This window comes from Amorphotheca resinae (genome assembly GCF_003019875.1).
Source record: "Amorphotheca resinae ATCC 22711 unplaced genomic scaffold M430scaffold_8, whole genome shotgun sequence".
Lineage (NCBI taxonomy): Eukaryota > Fungi > Ascomycota > Leotiomycetes > Helotiales > Amorphothecaceae > Amorphotheca > Amorphotheca resinae.
This window is the reverse complement of record NW_020194478.1, coordinates 273,987-289,438: the sequence shown is the minus strand read 5'-3', so window position 1 is coordinate 289,438 and position 15,452 is coordinate 273,987. Positions and strand designations below refer to the sequence as shown.

Genomic DNA, 15,452 nt, shown 5'->3' with positions numbered 1-15,452 from the left:
AGTCGTCTATTATTTATCCTTATTACTGTCCTTTTTACTATTATTTTCGTTACTAGTATTATCCTTTATAGTATCCTTTACTTCCTCGCTTCTTTTAGATCTCTACAAATCATATACGTACTACCTTTAAGTTAGCAGCGACTTAGTATTAGGGTAGGAGATACTTATAACTTTCTTAAAATAGGACACGTACTTTTTAAAGACAGTAAGATAGTCTTAGTTTACTTGTATTACCTCTTTTATAAGCTAATTACAACAATCTGCCTCTATGTTCGTAGTTATAGTAAACTTATTACAAAGCTCTAACTAACAAGTAATTTTCGCTAGATAACCTAACTTCTACTCTATACGCTCTTCTCTATCTACTTTATTACTATAAAGCCTCTTCTTTACTAACATTCTAGTCCGAGACTTTAAATATTAAAGGCTCTTCTTTACTAAAGTTTAGGTAGCCTAAATCACAGCCTGTTCGTGTTAGCTTTAACTTTGCTACAAATAACAGACTACTTTACCTTATCCTTTTTTGTAATTACCTTTTAAAGTTCGATTCTTCTAGCTTAGAGAGTTAAAACAACCTAGTAACGTTAACAAAGCCACGACGTAAGAGCGTCGCCCTAAGAGGAGTTATACTTACAAAAATGTACTCTTTCTTTAGATTCTTGTAGTGTACGTACTTTACTAACACAGCTACTACGCTATTAGGCCGTCACTCTTTACTAAGAAGGAATACTTATAGTCGTTATCCTTATACTTTAGTAGGGTACCCTATAGGTCTTATAAAGCCATTTAGTTTAAACATCGCTTATAAGCCACTAAACGCTTTGTTAGCGCTATGTTGTCGTTAGTAGTTTAATTAAGGTTCGTTAAAAGAGTCGTAAGAGGGGGGGGGGCGCGGCGGCGTTGTATTTATATAAGGTAAAAAGAAGAAAAGAAGGCAACAAACTAGTAAAAACAAGTCTTTATATACCCCTTAGCGCTATAGGGGACAGACTAAGTAAAGAGGAACAAAGGAAGTGTTTTTCTATATTTACTTAAAAAATACGATTATAGGTAATGCGGTTTAATCCTTATAGCTACCTACTATTAGTATACTATTAACCTTCTAGTAAGGGGTAATAAAGGATTTCTAAAAGCGGCAAAAAGGTAAGGAATACTAGCGCGCCTAGGTAATACGGTTTGTATTACGTATTAGGGGTCTTACGACTATCCGGCGACTTACTAGTACTTTACTATAATGTGTCTTTACTAAAAGTAAATACAAGAGGCGCGCTAGGCAAAGATCTAAAAGTACAATATATAACAAAAATCTTACGGTTTGGCTACGCGCCTCTACTACGCTACAAAGTCGCTACCGTTCTCCTTCTTCTAACACTACTAGTTATATAGTTATATAGTTACATATTTACTCGCTAATTTATTCTTGTACATTTATTTCTGTTTCTAGGGAGGCATTAGCCTGCCCTGGCCTCCTTACGATCTAACGGCTACCTACAAGCTTCTAAGGACAGAAGCTAAAAAGAGGGGATACTATATTAGGTACACTAACACGTAAGACTATAATAGCTTAGAAATTGTAACGGACTCAGGCTGTCTAAGGTAGTATCGGTTTTTAAAGGATTTCTTATTCTTAAGGATTATTAAAGGACGGCTACCGACAAGAGCTGTATACAGGTTCGCTTTAGTAAGCGCTTAGTAATAGGTGCCCTAGGCATCTCCTAGGTACACCTTATAACAGTCGCCCCCTCTTTGTAGCTATCGCCCTTAATAGCGTTAAACTATACTCCTTATCCTTCTATAGCGATATCTTCTTTAACCTGCCCCTCTACTATTACCTCTCTATCCTCTGTAACTATTAGCGGTTCGTCGTCCTCTATCTGCTCTCTGATCTCCTCTATGTCACTATGTTAATAGCGATAGTTTAATAGGCGTAGCGGCTAGTAAGGAGTGCCGTCCGGATCTATACCCTATAGGTACAGGTTTAGAGTACGGACGGCCATATTTACTACCGCTAGCTGTTTATGTACTAAACCCTGGCTAAACACCTAGGCTACGGTTTAGACCGCCTGTAGTAGTTTAAAGACCTCTTCCTCTAGGAGGATGTAGTGCTTAGCGTACTCGTTCTACTCTGTACGTCCTTACAAAGAATACTAGGCTGTCAACCTAGTTCTAGCTAACTAGACTAACATCTCGAGGTTGTATTTTATACAAGCCGCTAATTCCTTTCTATTATAGTTTAATAGAGCTATAGTAACGAATTAATTAAAAGTTTAGGGACCCGGGACTAGTACGTCGTCTATATTTACAAATGCTTACTTCTAGTCGACGAACACCTAATTAGAGGCAAAGCGGCCTAAGTAGATCTTTAAAAAGATAGGCTCGCCTTGTTTTCTTGTCTTTAGCGCGACTAGACCGAGTTCCTAGGCTGTTTTGCCTTACATTTTTATTTGTCGTCTCTTGTTCTAGTTAAAAACGTCCTGGCAAAGTGTACTAAATAGAATGTTAGAGTCCCTGGCTCTACGCTTTACTTTTAATAGCTGTACTATTAGCGCGGCCTGCGTGTTCTAATCTTAAAAGACTATACGTAGGAACTATAGCTCCCCTAGGTTCAGAAGTTCTAATGCCAGGGCCAGGAGGTTGTTGTTACCTGTTCTTAGGAACTCTATATCTCTACCGGTCATTTGATCGACATTTTGTAGGACAAATGTTCCGGTTTCCTAATCAAACGCTTTAAACTCTCCTCTGTCCCTTTCCCTTACTATATAGGCAGGTTCTGTTTGTAGTAGAGCCTATATGCCCTCCGCTATACCCACGTTACTTTGTTTATCCGCTTCTACTAATCGCAAGGGTTCGTCCTCTAATACTCGGCGCCTTATAGGCCTTAATAGGGTGTCGTCCTGCTCTGTAACGCGTTGTCGCTTTGTCGAGCTACTACTGCCTGCCTCTAGGGCTTTTTGTCTAGTTAGTAGTGGCGTATTAAAGAGTTGTCGAGCTACGTTCTTCTAAACTAGGGCTACAGCAGGCTCCTACTCCCGGGCATTCTGCTAGGCAAAGTACGCCTTAAAGTACGCCTACATTCGTTACGCGGCGTAGTCCTAGTCGATCTCTAGATCAAACTCTTAAAATAGCCGTTTTACAAAACGTCTGTCTGTAATACAATATACCTAAAGGCGTTTAAACTTTAGGTCTATTAGAGCCGCGGACAGGGTGCCTATACCGCCCCTCTAGATATAGATCCGGTAGGCCATTCTCTAATACGTTTTATTATCCGGATTAAACCTATCTATTACTTCTCTAAAAGCTCTAGATACATAAACTAGAGCGATCTGTAAGGAAGGCTCCTTAGTTTCTTTAACCTAAAAGGAGAACTTGTACTTCTTAGGTCGGTTTACTAGGCGGTAAGATTTGTACGAAGTAACGCTTTACGCTTAATTAGATTCGGACCTAATCGCCCTTATAATAGCGTTTTAGTAGGCTGTCTTTAAGTCGAGCCTAGGAGCCGCCTAGGACCCTTAAGAGGCAGAGCGGGCAGTACTAGCGTTTAAAGCCGCGGGAGCGGAGTAGGCAGGGCTAGCGTTTAATGCCGTAGAGTCTTGTTAGATAGGCTCTATTTTCTGTTAGTAGAAAGCGTTCTAAAGTGTTCTATAGGCTTAATAACTTAAGATATAAGTCCTGTAGACTTAGTTACTATAATAGTTATATTAGTTAGGGTTAAAGGAGTTAGAGGAACAGGGTAGGTAGAGTTGTTAAGTTGTTAGTTAGATCGAGTCGCCTACCTATTAAGGGAGAGTCGTAGTAGTGTTAATTAGATCGAATACCTTCTAGGTAATATTTACTTTTACAAACAAAGGGAGTAGTTAACAGTATTGTCTAGGCCGCCTCTAGCGTTACTACTACTATTGTTAGGGCCGCCTCTAGCGTTACTACTACTTATTATCTAGGCCGCTTTTAGCGTTACTACTACAAACGGTTAGATTTAAATTCAGTTCTTACACAAGAACAAGGCGTTACTTAGCAACAGGTATAGGGAGTCTTGATTAACTCTTTAAATTCACTTAGTTTAAATATACATAAGAGTTTTGATCGACTCGCTTTAAACCTTTAGCTACTACTAAAATATTATAGTAACTACTACGCTATTAGTCCCGGCTTAAATAGATGCTTTAGGTAGAATTCGGCCACCTTTTTAAGAGCATTACTTACTTCCTCTACTGTCTGCTACGTATCGTAGTCTTTACTCTATCCCTTCTAACAGACCAAATAATATAACTTCCTCTATCTAGTCCTGATCTTAGAATCTAGTATAGCCTCGACTTCCTACTTCTTGTTAACGTCACCTTCTAGTCCTACTACGACTTTAGGCCCTAGAGGTTCTTGTACCTAGTCCCTAAGGTTGTCCTAAGAGGGTCCTAGGTATAGCGACAGTAGACTAATGTAGAAAACATTATAGATACAGTACTAAGGTAGAAGTTCTAGTCGATATACCTATAACCCTATCTTCTTAGTAACTTTAAAAGGTCCTACCCTTTTCGGGCCTAGCTTCTTTAATAGACGATCTGTTAACAGATTCTTTGTAGACAACTAAACCTGATCCCTTACTACGAATTCCACCCTTCTGTGTTTTGTATTATAGTACTTAGCCTAAAGGTTTTAGGCGTACGTTAAGTCATCCTTTAGTTAGTCCTATAGTTACTTTATTCTAGCTACGAGTTGTAACGCTAACTTAGACCTATGATCGCCTGTCACGTTAATATAGAACGATGCTGTCGTTTTTTTATTTGCCTTAAATAAAGACAGCTTAGTTATTAGCAACAGTAACAAGTTCTAATAATATTTAGCTATATAAAGCAGACTAGCCTAATTCGCCTAGTTATAATTAACGTATAATCTTAAGTACGTCTCTACAATCTAGTTCAACCTTTCTGTCTGACTGTCTGTCTATAGGTAGAACACAGTAGAGATCTTTCTTTTCGTGCCGATAATACTAGCGAACGATTCTTAAAAGGCTAACGTAAACAGGCTAGCCCTATCTGTCACTATGTTATCCGGCACCCCGTACTTTATAATAACATACTTTATAAAGACGTAAGCGAACTAACAAGAGCTTATGTCCTTACGGCACAGAACTAGCTTGATCTCTTTAGTTAGCCGGCATACTGTAACTATAATAAAATCATAGACCAGGAATAGCGGTAAGGCTAATGTATCTAACGTAGCGAAGTCCGCCGTACATTAAGAGGGTGGCAGGTCTATAATTAGATCTATTAACACGCTTCTCTAAGGACGCGTTAGAATTAGTAAGGGGGCGAGCTCCCTTGCTTTTTAGGCGGTTAAAGCCTTACACCTCCTATAGGTAGTACAGGTTTATACGTACCTTTTAATGTTAGTATCTATACCTAGCTAGTATAGCGTACGCTTTATAGCTAGGATCGTACGGTCGCGCCTAAAATAGCCTGCCGTTAGACTATCGTAAAATTCGCGTAATAAGATCCTCTTTAGCTTCTTGTCTTCTAGCACGTACAGTCTCGTGTTGTTAAAAAACTAGAGACCGTCTTACTTAAGGAAGTTAGGACCTTTTAGGTCCGGATAGTACTCTTGCGTTTATTAGATCTTGTCTATTAGACTGGCTAAGGGCTCCTCCTAGGCGTCTCTTAGGAGGTCCTTAGTTACTACTAGAAAATCCGCCTAATCCTACGCCTGTCTTAGATCGTCTATCTCTATAAGTTCCCTTAGCGTAGAATCCCTACCTTCCTAAAGTAGCTATAAAGCCGTATCTCTTATTACGTAGACGTAGTCTTCCTTTTTGTCTAACAGCAAGACCTGATCCGGTTCTACTATCTGTAGTAGCGGCTAGGGACCTAGTAGGGACTAAGTATAGTCAGGACGTTAGGATAGGCCGTCGGCCGGGTTCTTTCTTCCTAGCCTGTACTTAATGACAAAGTCAATCGTGGCTAAGGATGCCGCCTATCTCGCCTAGCGCCTCGTTAGAGTACGTATAACGGTAAAATACTTTAGATTATTGTAGTCTATTATAATCTTTACCGTAAACTAAGCTCCCTTAAGGAAGTGTCTCTAATGTCTTACTGATTCTACTATAGCTAGTAGCTCCTAGTCAAACGTTCTATAGTTAACTTCTGCCAGGATAAGCTTATACAAGTAAAATGTAATTAGGTATCGGTAGGTGTCCGCCTAGGTCTGTAAGAGGATGCTACTTAACGCTACTATAAAAGCGTCGTACTCTAGTGTAATAAGAAGAGCCGGGTTAAAATAAACTAGTAATAGCGCTCCTAAGAATACATCCTTTAGCTAGAGGAACGCCTGTTGTACTTCCTCTATCTAGGCAAAGGGGACCTTGCCTTTTAAGATTGCTGTCATGCTAAAAGCTATCCTACTATACTAGTATATAAATCGTTAGTAGAAGTTATAGAATCCTAGAAATAAAAGCACCTCCCTAGTTGTCTGTAAGGTCGGCTAATATTAGATCGTATCGACCTACTCAAGATCTATGTTTACCCCTATAGTAGAAACGATATATCCTAGGAATCCGACCTCCTTAACACTAAATTCACACTTCTCTAGCTTACAAAAGAGGCCTTATTCTAAGAGTTGTTTAAAGACCTAGCCGATATAGTAAACGTGTGTAGATAGGTCTGCCGAAAATATTAAGATGTCGTCTAGGTAGACTATTACGAATACATCTACAAAGTGCCGTAGACACCTGTCTATATAGGCTTAGAATGTTGCTAGCGCGTTACACAGACCGAATAGCATTACTAGGTATTTAAAAGAGCTAAAGCGTGTCCTAAACGCCGTTATCTACTCTTAGCCCTCCTTTATACGTATTAAGTTGTACGTACCCTGGAGATCTAACTTCGTAAACACCTTCGCCTAGCTTAATCGGTTTAGGATTTCTAAGATAAGAGGAATTAGGTACCGGTTAGGTACTGTTACTCTATTTAATCTATAGTAATCGACACATAGCCGAAGTTCTCCTAACTTCTTTTTTACGAACAGGATCAGGGCCCTGGCCTCTAATGTCAACTCTCTAATAAACCTAATATATAGTATCTTGTCTAGATACTCTTGTAGGGTCTAAAGTTCCTGCTCTAACAAGTTGTATAATAGCCTAAACGGTACCTTACTGTCTAGGCGTAGGTTAATCTTGTGATCTAATCCTAGCTAGTACAGTAAGAGCTTCTCTACCTCTTCCTTACTAAAAACCCTACTCTACTTCTTGTACTCTTATAGAATTCAGGCGTTTGTCCTAAGCGCCTCTTAAGTGCCGTCTAGCTCTACTATAAAAAGGAGGTATGTTAATGCCTGTATTGTGTCTGCCGGCTAATCCCTAGGCGCTTGTTCCGCTACCTTGTTAGCGTCGTACGTAAGGTTAAGGTACGCTAGGGCAGCGATTACCTCGTTTACGTCTAGTGTCACTAACTTTCTAATTAACGATTGACCTGTAGCCTAGTCGATGTTCGGGTTGTGGCTACGTAGCTAGGGTAACCTAAGGATTACATTAGTAGCCTCTATAGTAATCGCTCTAAAGGTAGTAGCCTGTACCGAACTTATTAACGGCCTAGCGATCGTCGCTACTCTTGCCCTGTTATTCGACGCCTTCGCTAGTATTCGTCCCTTTACGTCCTTAACTAGTAGGCAATATTAGGGTACGACGTCGTAAACAATAGTGTTAACAAAGTCTTCGTTAATAAAATTCAAAGTTACTGCCGAATCTACTAAAGCCTAGGCCAAGATGTCCTCCCTATCCTTCCCTCGAAATGTTATAAGGGTCGTAAAAAAATTCGAATTAATGCTAGTTACGTTTAAAAACTAATCCTGTTAATCTAGTATAGCTTGTAGAGTATCTATACTATCTAGTAAAGAAATAGACAGAGTAGCTGTTTGGCTAACAAGTTTTATGTCCTATAACCTAACAGAATTAAGATATTCTTCTGTTAAGTAGAGTAGGGCGAGCGTAACTAATGATTCTGCCTTCGTACTAGGCATATTATAAGAAATAGTTATGTCTAAGCAATAATTATCGTCGTTATTAACTATAGGTAAGTAATGTTGTGTTAGGGCTAAGTCCTAGGTAAGGCCTAGGAACTCCCTTCTCCCTGCCGCCCCTAGTAGGAGGACTTGTCTTTTCCCGATCGATCTAGGTAATCGCTAATAAAGTAGCTACTCTTTTAACAGTAAAAACAGGTTTGCTTAAGACAAGCCTTCTTCCTTGTTTCTACTAGGATGTCCGGATATAGAGAGTCCTTTCTCTTGTTACCTACTGATTCCGTTAGTAGTTTCTGTAAAGAGTCGTCTGACTTCGTAAAGGTAACCGACTTCCTAGGCTTCTTCTTGTCTTCCTCCTTTTAAGAGAATAATCAGGACTTACTCTAGATCTACGCTTCTACGTTAAGAGCCGCGCGTTTTAATTCCGCATACGTCGCTAAGAGGACGCCGTTTAAGGATTTATAAATGCGCTTAAGTATAGGCTCTGTAAGCTTTAGCTAGTAGGCAGATAATACTACTGCGTCTAACGTTACCTACACTACGTTTTGTAATAGCGACTTAAAGTAATTAGTAAATTCTTGTACTAACTAAGACTTAAACATTTTACACCTGTTTAATTTTAAGTCCTCTTCTAACAAGGTGTCGGTAGGACCGTACTCCTAATACAACCACGATTTTAGCTATACCTAGTCCTAAAATTTAGCTGATTCCTCTAGCCGCGCGTAGAGTCGTGCGAGTTGTATACGCGTCTTGATAGTGTACAGAAGGTAATCTCGGCCTATAGCTGCCTAAAGCGCTAGGTCTACTACCCCTTCTCTTATTAGGTAATCTTTAATCTCTAAGATCTATAGCCAGATGTCGTCCTTCTTTAGATTAAACACTAGTAGCGCCTTTGCCCTAAGACGGTCTTAGGAACGGCCCTCTTAGGGTTCTGGCTACTACGACGGCGTAGAGATCGTCAGTAGTCCTGTAATGCTTAAGGACATAGGTCGTATAGCCTAAAGGTAAGCGAATAGGTAGTAGTATAGTTGTCCTAGGAACAGGACATGTTACTGTACTAGGTAGGGCTAGAAAGGCGGCTAGAAAGGCAGGTATAACAGTAAAAGCTAACCGTACAGGTCTAGGCCCCCGGACATTAGTAGTAGGTTCTGTTCTACTACGGCCGCCCCTTGTTACTTTATTTTCGCGATAAGTTCTTATTACTCCTTAATTACCTAGGCTTAATCCTTAATAATGCGTTAGGATTCTGCCGAAATAGATCGGCAGGTCAAGGAGCGGTCTTAGTTTTACTACTCCTAGCTAGTCTGTCCTAGGTTTACCCTAGGACTGCCCTGTAGGCTTAGCTCCCGCTAGCTAGAGCGTATGTTTTTAGGGATCAATAATAGAGGAAAGGACGATCTGTCTGTAATAGCGTCGTCCTTGTTCTACTCGTAGGATAGATTAATGCTATTCGAGTCTTGTGTAATAGCGTCTTTGTAATCCCTACTATTTACTAACATATTGACTAGTCTACTGTCCCCTAATAGCGATCTAACGTCTAGTGTGTCCCTTCTCTACAATCTTTATAGCGCCTCCTCTACACCTTCCTCTACCGTATATTATTTACCCTATTAAGAACGAGGAGCCAAAATGCCTAAGGATAATTACATAAGAAACCTACTTAGGATTCTTAAGCTAATTAGGGAACTTGACCGTACGTCTACTGTACGTCAGATAGTAGGTAGTCGAATCGACTAGGGAACAAAGTAGGGTGATGTCGATCTTATAGCTAGCTACCTGTTCTAAGTGTTAAATTAGTAGAACGTTTAGAATAGCAGGACTTTAAATAAAACAAATTTTGCCGTAACTTGATACTAGGCCGGACTTAAGAGGGGAAGAATAAGACTATAACAGACTCAGGCTGTCTAGGGTAGTATCGGTTTTTAAAGGATTTCTTATTCTTAAGGATCATTAAAGGACGGCTACTGACAGGAGCTGTATACAGGTTCGCTTCGGTAAGCGCTTAGTAATAGGTGCCCTAGGCATCTCCTGGGTGCACCCTATGACAGAAATCAAGTGTAGGGTAACTACGTGCTACGACTAAGGTAATAGTAGGTATCGAGGAGTATAAGAATAGAGGGCAAGGAGGGGAAAGAAGGGGGGGTTTAGAGATCAGTCTATAGTTAAAGTAGCGATATACCTTTGAATATACTACGACTGTCTATCGACTCTTACCTCTTCTACTCTGTAGAAATACACCTAACACTCTATAAGAAAGGAGATAACCTAGACTTAAAGAACTATAGACTACTTACACTAATAAACGTAGACTATAAGATCTATACAGAGGTACTAATAAAACGCCTAATAGGAGCACTAGATAACGTAATTAGGGTTTAATAGTTAGCCTTCTTATTAGGTAGGCTAATAGACGATAACATCTGTACGATCTAGTATACTATAGCGAGATACAAAAAAGAGACTAAAGCCGGGAAAGGGATCTATATCCTCTTCCTTAACTAAGAAAAGGTATATAACAGAGTAAACTATGATTTCCTATAGAATACACTACAAAAAATCAGCGTACTGCCTGACTTTATATAGTAGCTAAAGGAGCTGTATAGAGGGGCTTTTGTCTCCTTCTTTATAAATAGGTTTAAAAGCAAAAGAATTAAAATCTATAGTAGGGTAAGACAGGGAGATCCTATTAGTTACCCCCTCTTTATTATAGTAATTAAAGGACTTGCCTGTACTATTATACAAAACGCAGATATTAGAGGCTTAAAAAGCGGCGACATAGTAGTAAAGACTATAATGTACGCGGACGATACAACTGTCTTACTATACAACTAGAATAAGGTAAATAAGGCGCTAAGGATAATTAAGACCTACTACTAGGTAAGCGGCGTAGCCGTAAACTAGAGCAAATCCTTCCTGCTCTAGGCTAGGCCGACTAACGACATCTAGATCCTAGGGGTCTAGGTAGTGACTACTAAACGGCCGTATAAATACTTAGGGATCCTAGTAGAGACTAACATTAATACCTAGCTAAAAGATTTCTAGGAGAAGATAGAGACAAAGTTTAGAAGAGTAAGGGAATAGTAACTTAAGTTTTACCTGTCCTTAAAAGCTAGGGTCTTAGTAGTAAACGCTTTAATAATGTTAAAAATTAGATATGCGCTACGCTTTCTTAACCTACTAACAGAGACCTGTAAGAGATTAGAAAAGGATTACTATAGCCTAGTGTAAGATAACAAGAGAATAGGATCTATTAAGGACCTCTACACATGTTATAATAAGGACAAGAGAGGACTTAGATACTTTGACATAGACTCTATAGCTATAGTATTAGCGGTAGCTATAGTGTTAAGAGCTATAACAAACCTAAGGCTACTATAGGCCTAGATAGCAAAACACCTAATTATCGACGTAGCTACAGTAACAACTGTACTACAGGAAGCCGTAGACGCGCTATAGCTACAACACCTAAGCTAGAGATATAAGATATACCTAGAGCTGGCCTATATATAGAATAGATAGAAGAAGCTTATAAGCTACAATACAGAACCTGTAGCACAAAACCTAAGTTCTGTCTAGGATGTCTTAAACACCTACTTCTAGTACTACCCGCAGATCTTATACAGACCTAGAGGTAGCCTAAGGGTATAGGGATCAGAAATCTAGAGAATGATGTAGGATTGCGATATTAGGGTGATTAGTGACTTTTAGGATCTAGAACAAAGGGAACTAAAGGTCTCTCGGGGCTTTATAGCGTAGTAGGCGGTAAGGATACGGTCAAGCATACTAAGGATTATTAACTCCCTACCTCCTTATTAGTAGGATTTATTAAAAGTAAGGGTGTAAGAATAGGTAAGACCTAAGAGACTAAGAGAAAACTATGTACTAGGTCTAAAAGTATCTAAACTAAGCTTTACTAGGGCATACAGGTTAATTATTTTAAAGAAACTTATAGGAGTGGATTTTAGCTACAGAACCCTAAAACCCCTAAATAACCTAAAGAGAATAACAGGCACAAAAAGGACCCTAAGAGAGCTATAGGCCGTAGTAAGTAGACAGTTCCGGACCCTAAAAGCAGGAGACCTACTATAGAGGTTCCTCTATAAAAAAGTAAACACTAGTAGCAAGCTAGACTAGATCCTGATAGAGAGACAAAGATGCCCGCTACACGGTGTTAATCTAACCATTAAGTACGTCTAGATAGACTACTTAGTAGTACAGGTAGTCTAGAAGGAACTAAAAGAGATATAGAGGTTCTTTAGTAGAGAAACACCTTACCTGCCGCCCTAAACTAGAAGTATCCTTGTCGCCCTAATAGCCTTTAGCCCGGGGTACAAGAAGGCAGAAGAAGACAAGAGATAGAAGGTACTATACTAGACTACGGTATAGTGTATCTAGAAGGACTACTTGTCCTACTCCTTTGTATTAGAGACCTAACTTTAGTACCTAGAAGCGGCTAGGACTAACTTTAGAGAGAACGTAAAGTAGTAGATTCTAGTAGATAAGGCTGCCTGTTTAGCAGAAAGATATAGAAGTAGGGAATACAACCCCTAAGAGTTTAAGAAAAGATAGGGCTAAGCCCCGAATAAGGTTAGTATAATAAGAGGGCTAACGTGCCTAATCAGGAACAGAAGAACCTCCCTAGCAGAAAGAGATTAGGAAACAGAAACAGAAGATTAAGGAAATAGAAGGTGCTTAGAGGACCTAGTAAGCTAGTAGCGATCCCCCCCCTTTAACAAAGGATCGAGGCCCTACTATGCCCTACCGTTAACTATATTACAAGGCGGAGTAGTAGTAAATTAGGTTCGATTCCCGACAACTGGCTCCTGGTGGCGAACACCTCCCCTTGGCGCCCTAGCGTACACGCTAGGCACGCTGAATAATAAACAACCCTATGCCGGATCTCCAAGTGTCCCTTGGACTCGACTGAGCCTTTGCCATACGGAGTATTATGGCCGGACGATCGCCCTCTCCATCGCTCTCGTGCTTGGCCTCCGCACCCAGCATGAAGCAGAGCAGTCGCCGCCGTCCCCGTCTGCCCCGAGCCGTCTCGTCGTGCTCGCCCGCCCTCTCTGATGATTCCCTGACGGCGACGCTGAAGAGCCTCACCACCGACGAGGCCAAGGACGTCTTTGCTGTCCTTACCCACGCCTCTCCCCGGGCCTCTCCCAGCCCCAGCGGCCTCTCCGTGTCGCCGAGCCCCAGTGGTTATCCTCCTGGTAAGTGCAGTGCAGCGCAGCGCATCGCATTCGCAACGTCACATCGTCTTGACCGTTGACGGGAATGGCGGACGGCTGCTACGCCATGTACCCCGCCACCTACGTCGGCGGAATCCTATCAAGTGTTGGAGGTTGATATCACCCTTGCAGGACGCTGGCTAATCGAATTCTACAACAGGTGCTGCTTCGCCAACACGACAGACATACCTCGACGAGACCCCCGGCAGGAGGAAGAGCAAACCTATCGCCATCCAGCCGCCCCGGCATGCGCGTACCGTGTATACTCCGTTGTCAGCGAGGGGTGATCTCCCAGGGTAAGTTGATCGGCCGCCCGTGTCAGGGTTCGGCGTCCCACATGCGTGCCAGGGGAGGAGTCCGACTAACAACTTCATATAGAGGCTACTTCCCCAACCACGAGACTTTCCCTCGACAATACAAGCCTCACCCCTTCAAACCTGAATCCACACCCTCGTCGCCCGCCATGTCGAGCGCCTCCTCGCCCGTGTCGACGCCCGCAATCTCAACCCCGAGGATCCCGCCGTCTGCCCTCCCGGTCTCCTACAGCCCCGAGCTCATGTCCATCCCCATAGGCAAGTACCATCCATCCAACTACAAGCTCGTCTCGCCGTCGACCTCCACGCCGCCCACCTCGACCTCGCCCACCTCCACGCCGCCAACGAACGTCACTCCGCCAACGAATCTGGAGATCCCATCCGAGGGCAAGAAGAGCAAGCGGCCATCACAAGAGAGACGCCCGAGCGAAGTGAGGAAGAAGGTTCAGCAGTATCAGCGGGACATGATCGCGCAGGCGAGGCGCGCTGGTCTGCCGGACTCGTCGGTCCAGGGGAGTGCAAAATCTACGAAGCCGATCAGTCCGCGTCTGCTACCGTTGGGTAGTCCTGGACCCATCACGCCATTGGAGCTGGAGGAGAGTGCCGGCTACCTGGTTGCCGGTGCTCGGGGAGAGGGACTGGTCGGGAGAGGGTCAGAGAGAGAGAGGGAGATGGTGGGGAGGATGATCCGGAGCGAGCAGGAGCGGGACCTGACGCAGGGGACACAGAGCTCGACTGTGAAGGTCTGATGATGGATCTTGGTTGGGGATGGCTCGTGGCTGGCTGGTCGAGAACACCCTGTCTCCGGTCTGGTCATCACCATCCTCATCGCTCATTGACGATACATCACCGATCTCAGTATTGACGCATACGCATCGACATGCTTACTATCAGCATCGTGCCTACTATCAGCATCGATCGTTCAACGCTCCCCTGCATCAACCGCATGCATATCAGAGGCAGGTCCTCAGCCTCCGCCTCCACATCACATCACGACACATCATTACATCGCATAGCGTAGCATCGGCATCGGCATCACTACCTTACTTCGACGCAAGCGTTTCTTAACCCACACCAAGTGCTGGCGTGGCGTACCATACATACATACATAACATCATACAATTCATAGCATAGCTTCTCTGGCGTACACGGGATGGATCAATCGGGTATACCTCTTGCTTTGTTTGTTTTCATCGTATTTGCTTCTTTTGCGCGGTTGAACAGAACATGAGAGTGGATTTGATTTTTAGCGATGGATGATGGCAAAGGGGGATGCATGCATGCATGGTTTTTATGTGGATATGAGATGATTCGGACAAGACAGATTGGAATTGTTAGCTATGGTATTATACGATGCTCTTGCTTCATCGCCACTGCTTGCTTGTGGCTTGCAGAACTAGCCTTAGCCTTAGCTTTAGGCTTAGATGAGGATGAATGAATAGATATATGATATGACTCCCTCGCCCATTTTGCCTCCCTCTTATTCATAACTGGTCTTGGTCTTGTATGGTATAAGTAATGAACGCAGGTAGAAAATCCTTATCTATAAGATGATGTATATATGACGCGGGACCTTCTTCTGTCTTGACTCTTCCCTTTGGTATTCTTCGTATTTTCATCTTTTTGTGTGTGGTATGTGTACTCCTCTCCCCACCCTTCCCCTTCCCCCCTTCCCCCCTTCCCCCCTTCCCCCCTTCTCTTTCCCCTCAACACCCGAATACATCAATCATCTCATCTATTATCCATGCCACCATCCATCCATCACCATCTAATTTTCCATCTAACGCGCCCGTCCGTCCGAACGTCTCTGTCCCATTTTTCTCTTTTTCTGTTTGTTTGTTTGTTTCTTTGGAGAGTTGGACTTGGGAGTTTGGGGTATTTACGTGGGGGGGGGTGGGAAAAG

General features: G+C 42.3%; 2 protein-coding genes across 2 annotated transcripts; both read left to right on the top strand.

Moving 5' to 3' along the window:
• Positions 1-12,949: 12,949 nt before the first annotated feature.
• On the top strand, positions 12,950-14,298 carry M430DRAFT_28897 (hypothetical protein; the record flags this gene model as incomplete). Its single annotated transcript, XM_024865829.1, has 3 exons — positions 12,950-13,217; positions 13,396-13,531; positions 13,614-14,298. 3 exons carry the CDS (start codon positions 12,950-12,952, stop codon positions 14,296-14,298), a joined length of 1,089 nt encoding a protein of 362 aa, XP_024719454.1.
• Positions 14,299-14,520: 222 nt separating this feature from the next.
• Positions 14,521-15,014, top strand: M430DRAFT_35718 (hypothetical protein; the record flags this gene model as incomplete). The annotated part of the gene is made up of 1 exon (XM_024866796.1): positions 14,521-15,014. A coding segment is annotated over exon 1 (182 nt), but the record flags the coding sequence as incomplete, so codon positions are not given.
• Positions 15,015-15,452: the final 438 nt, after the last annotated feature.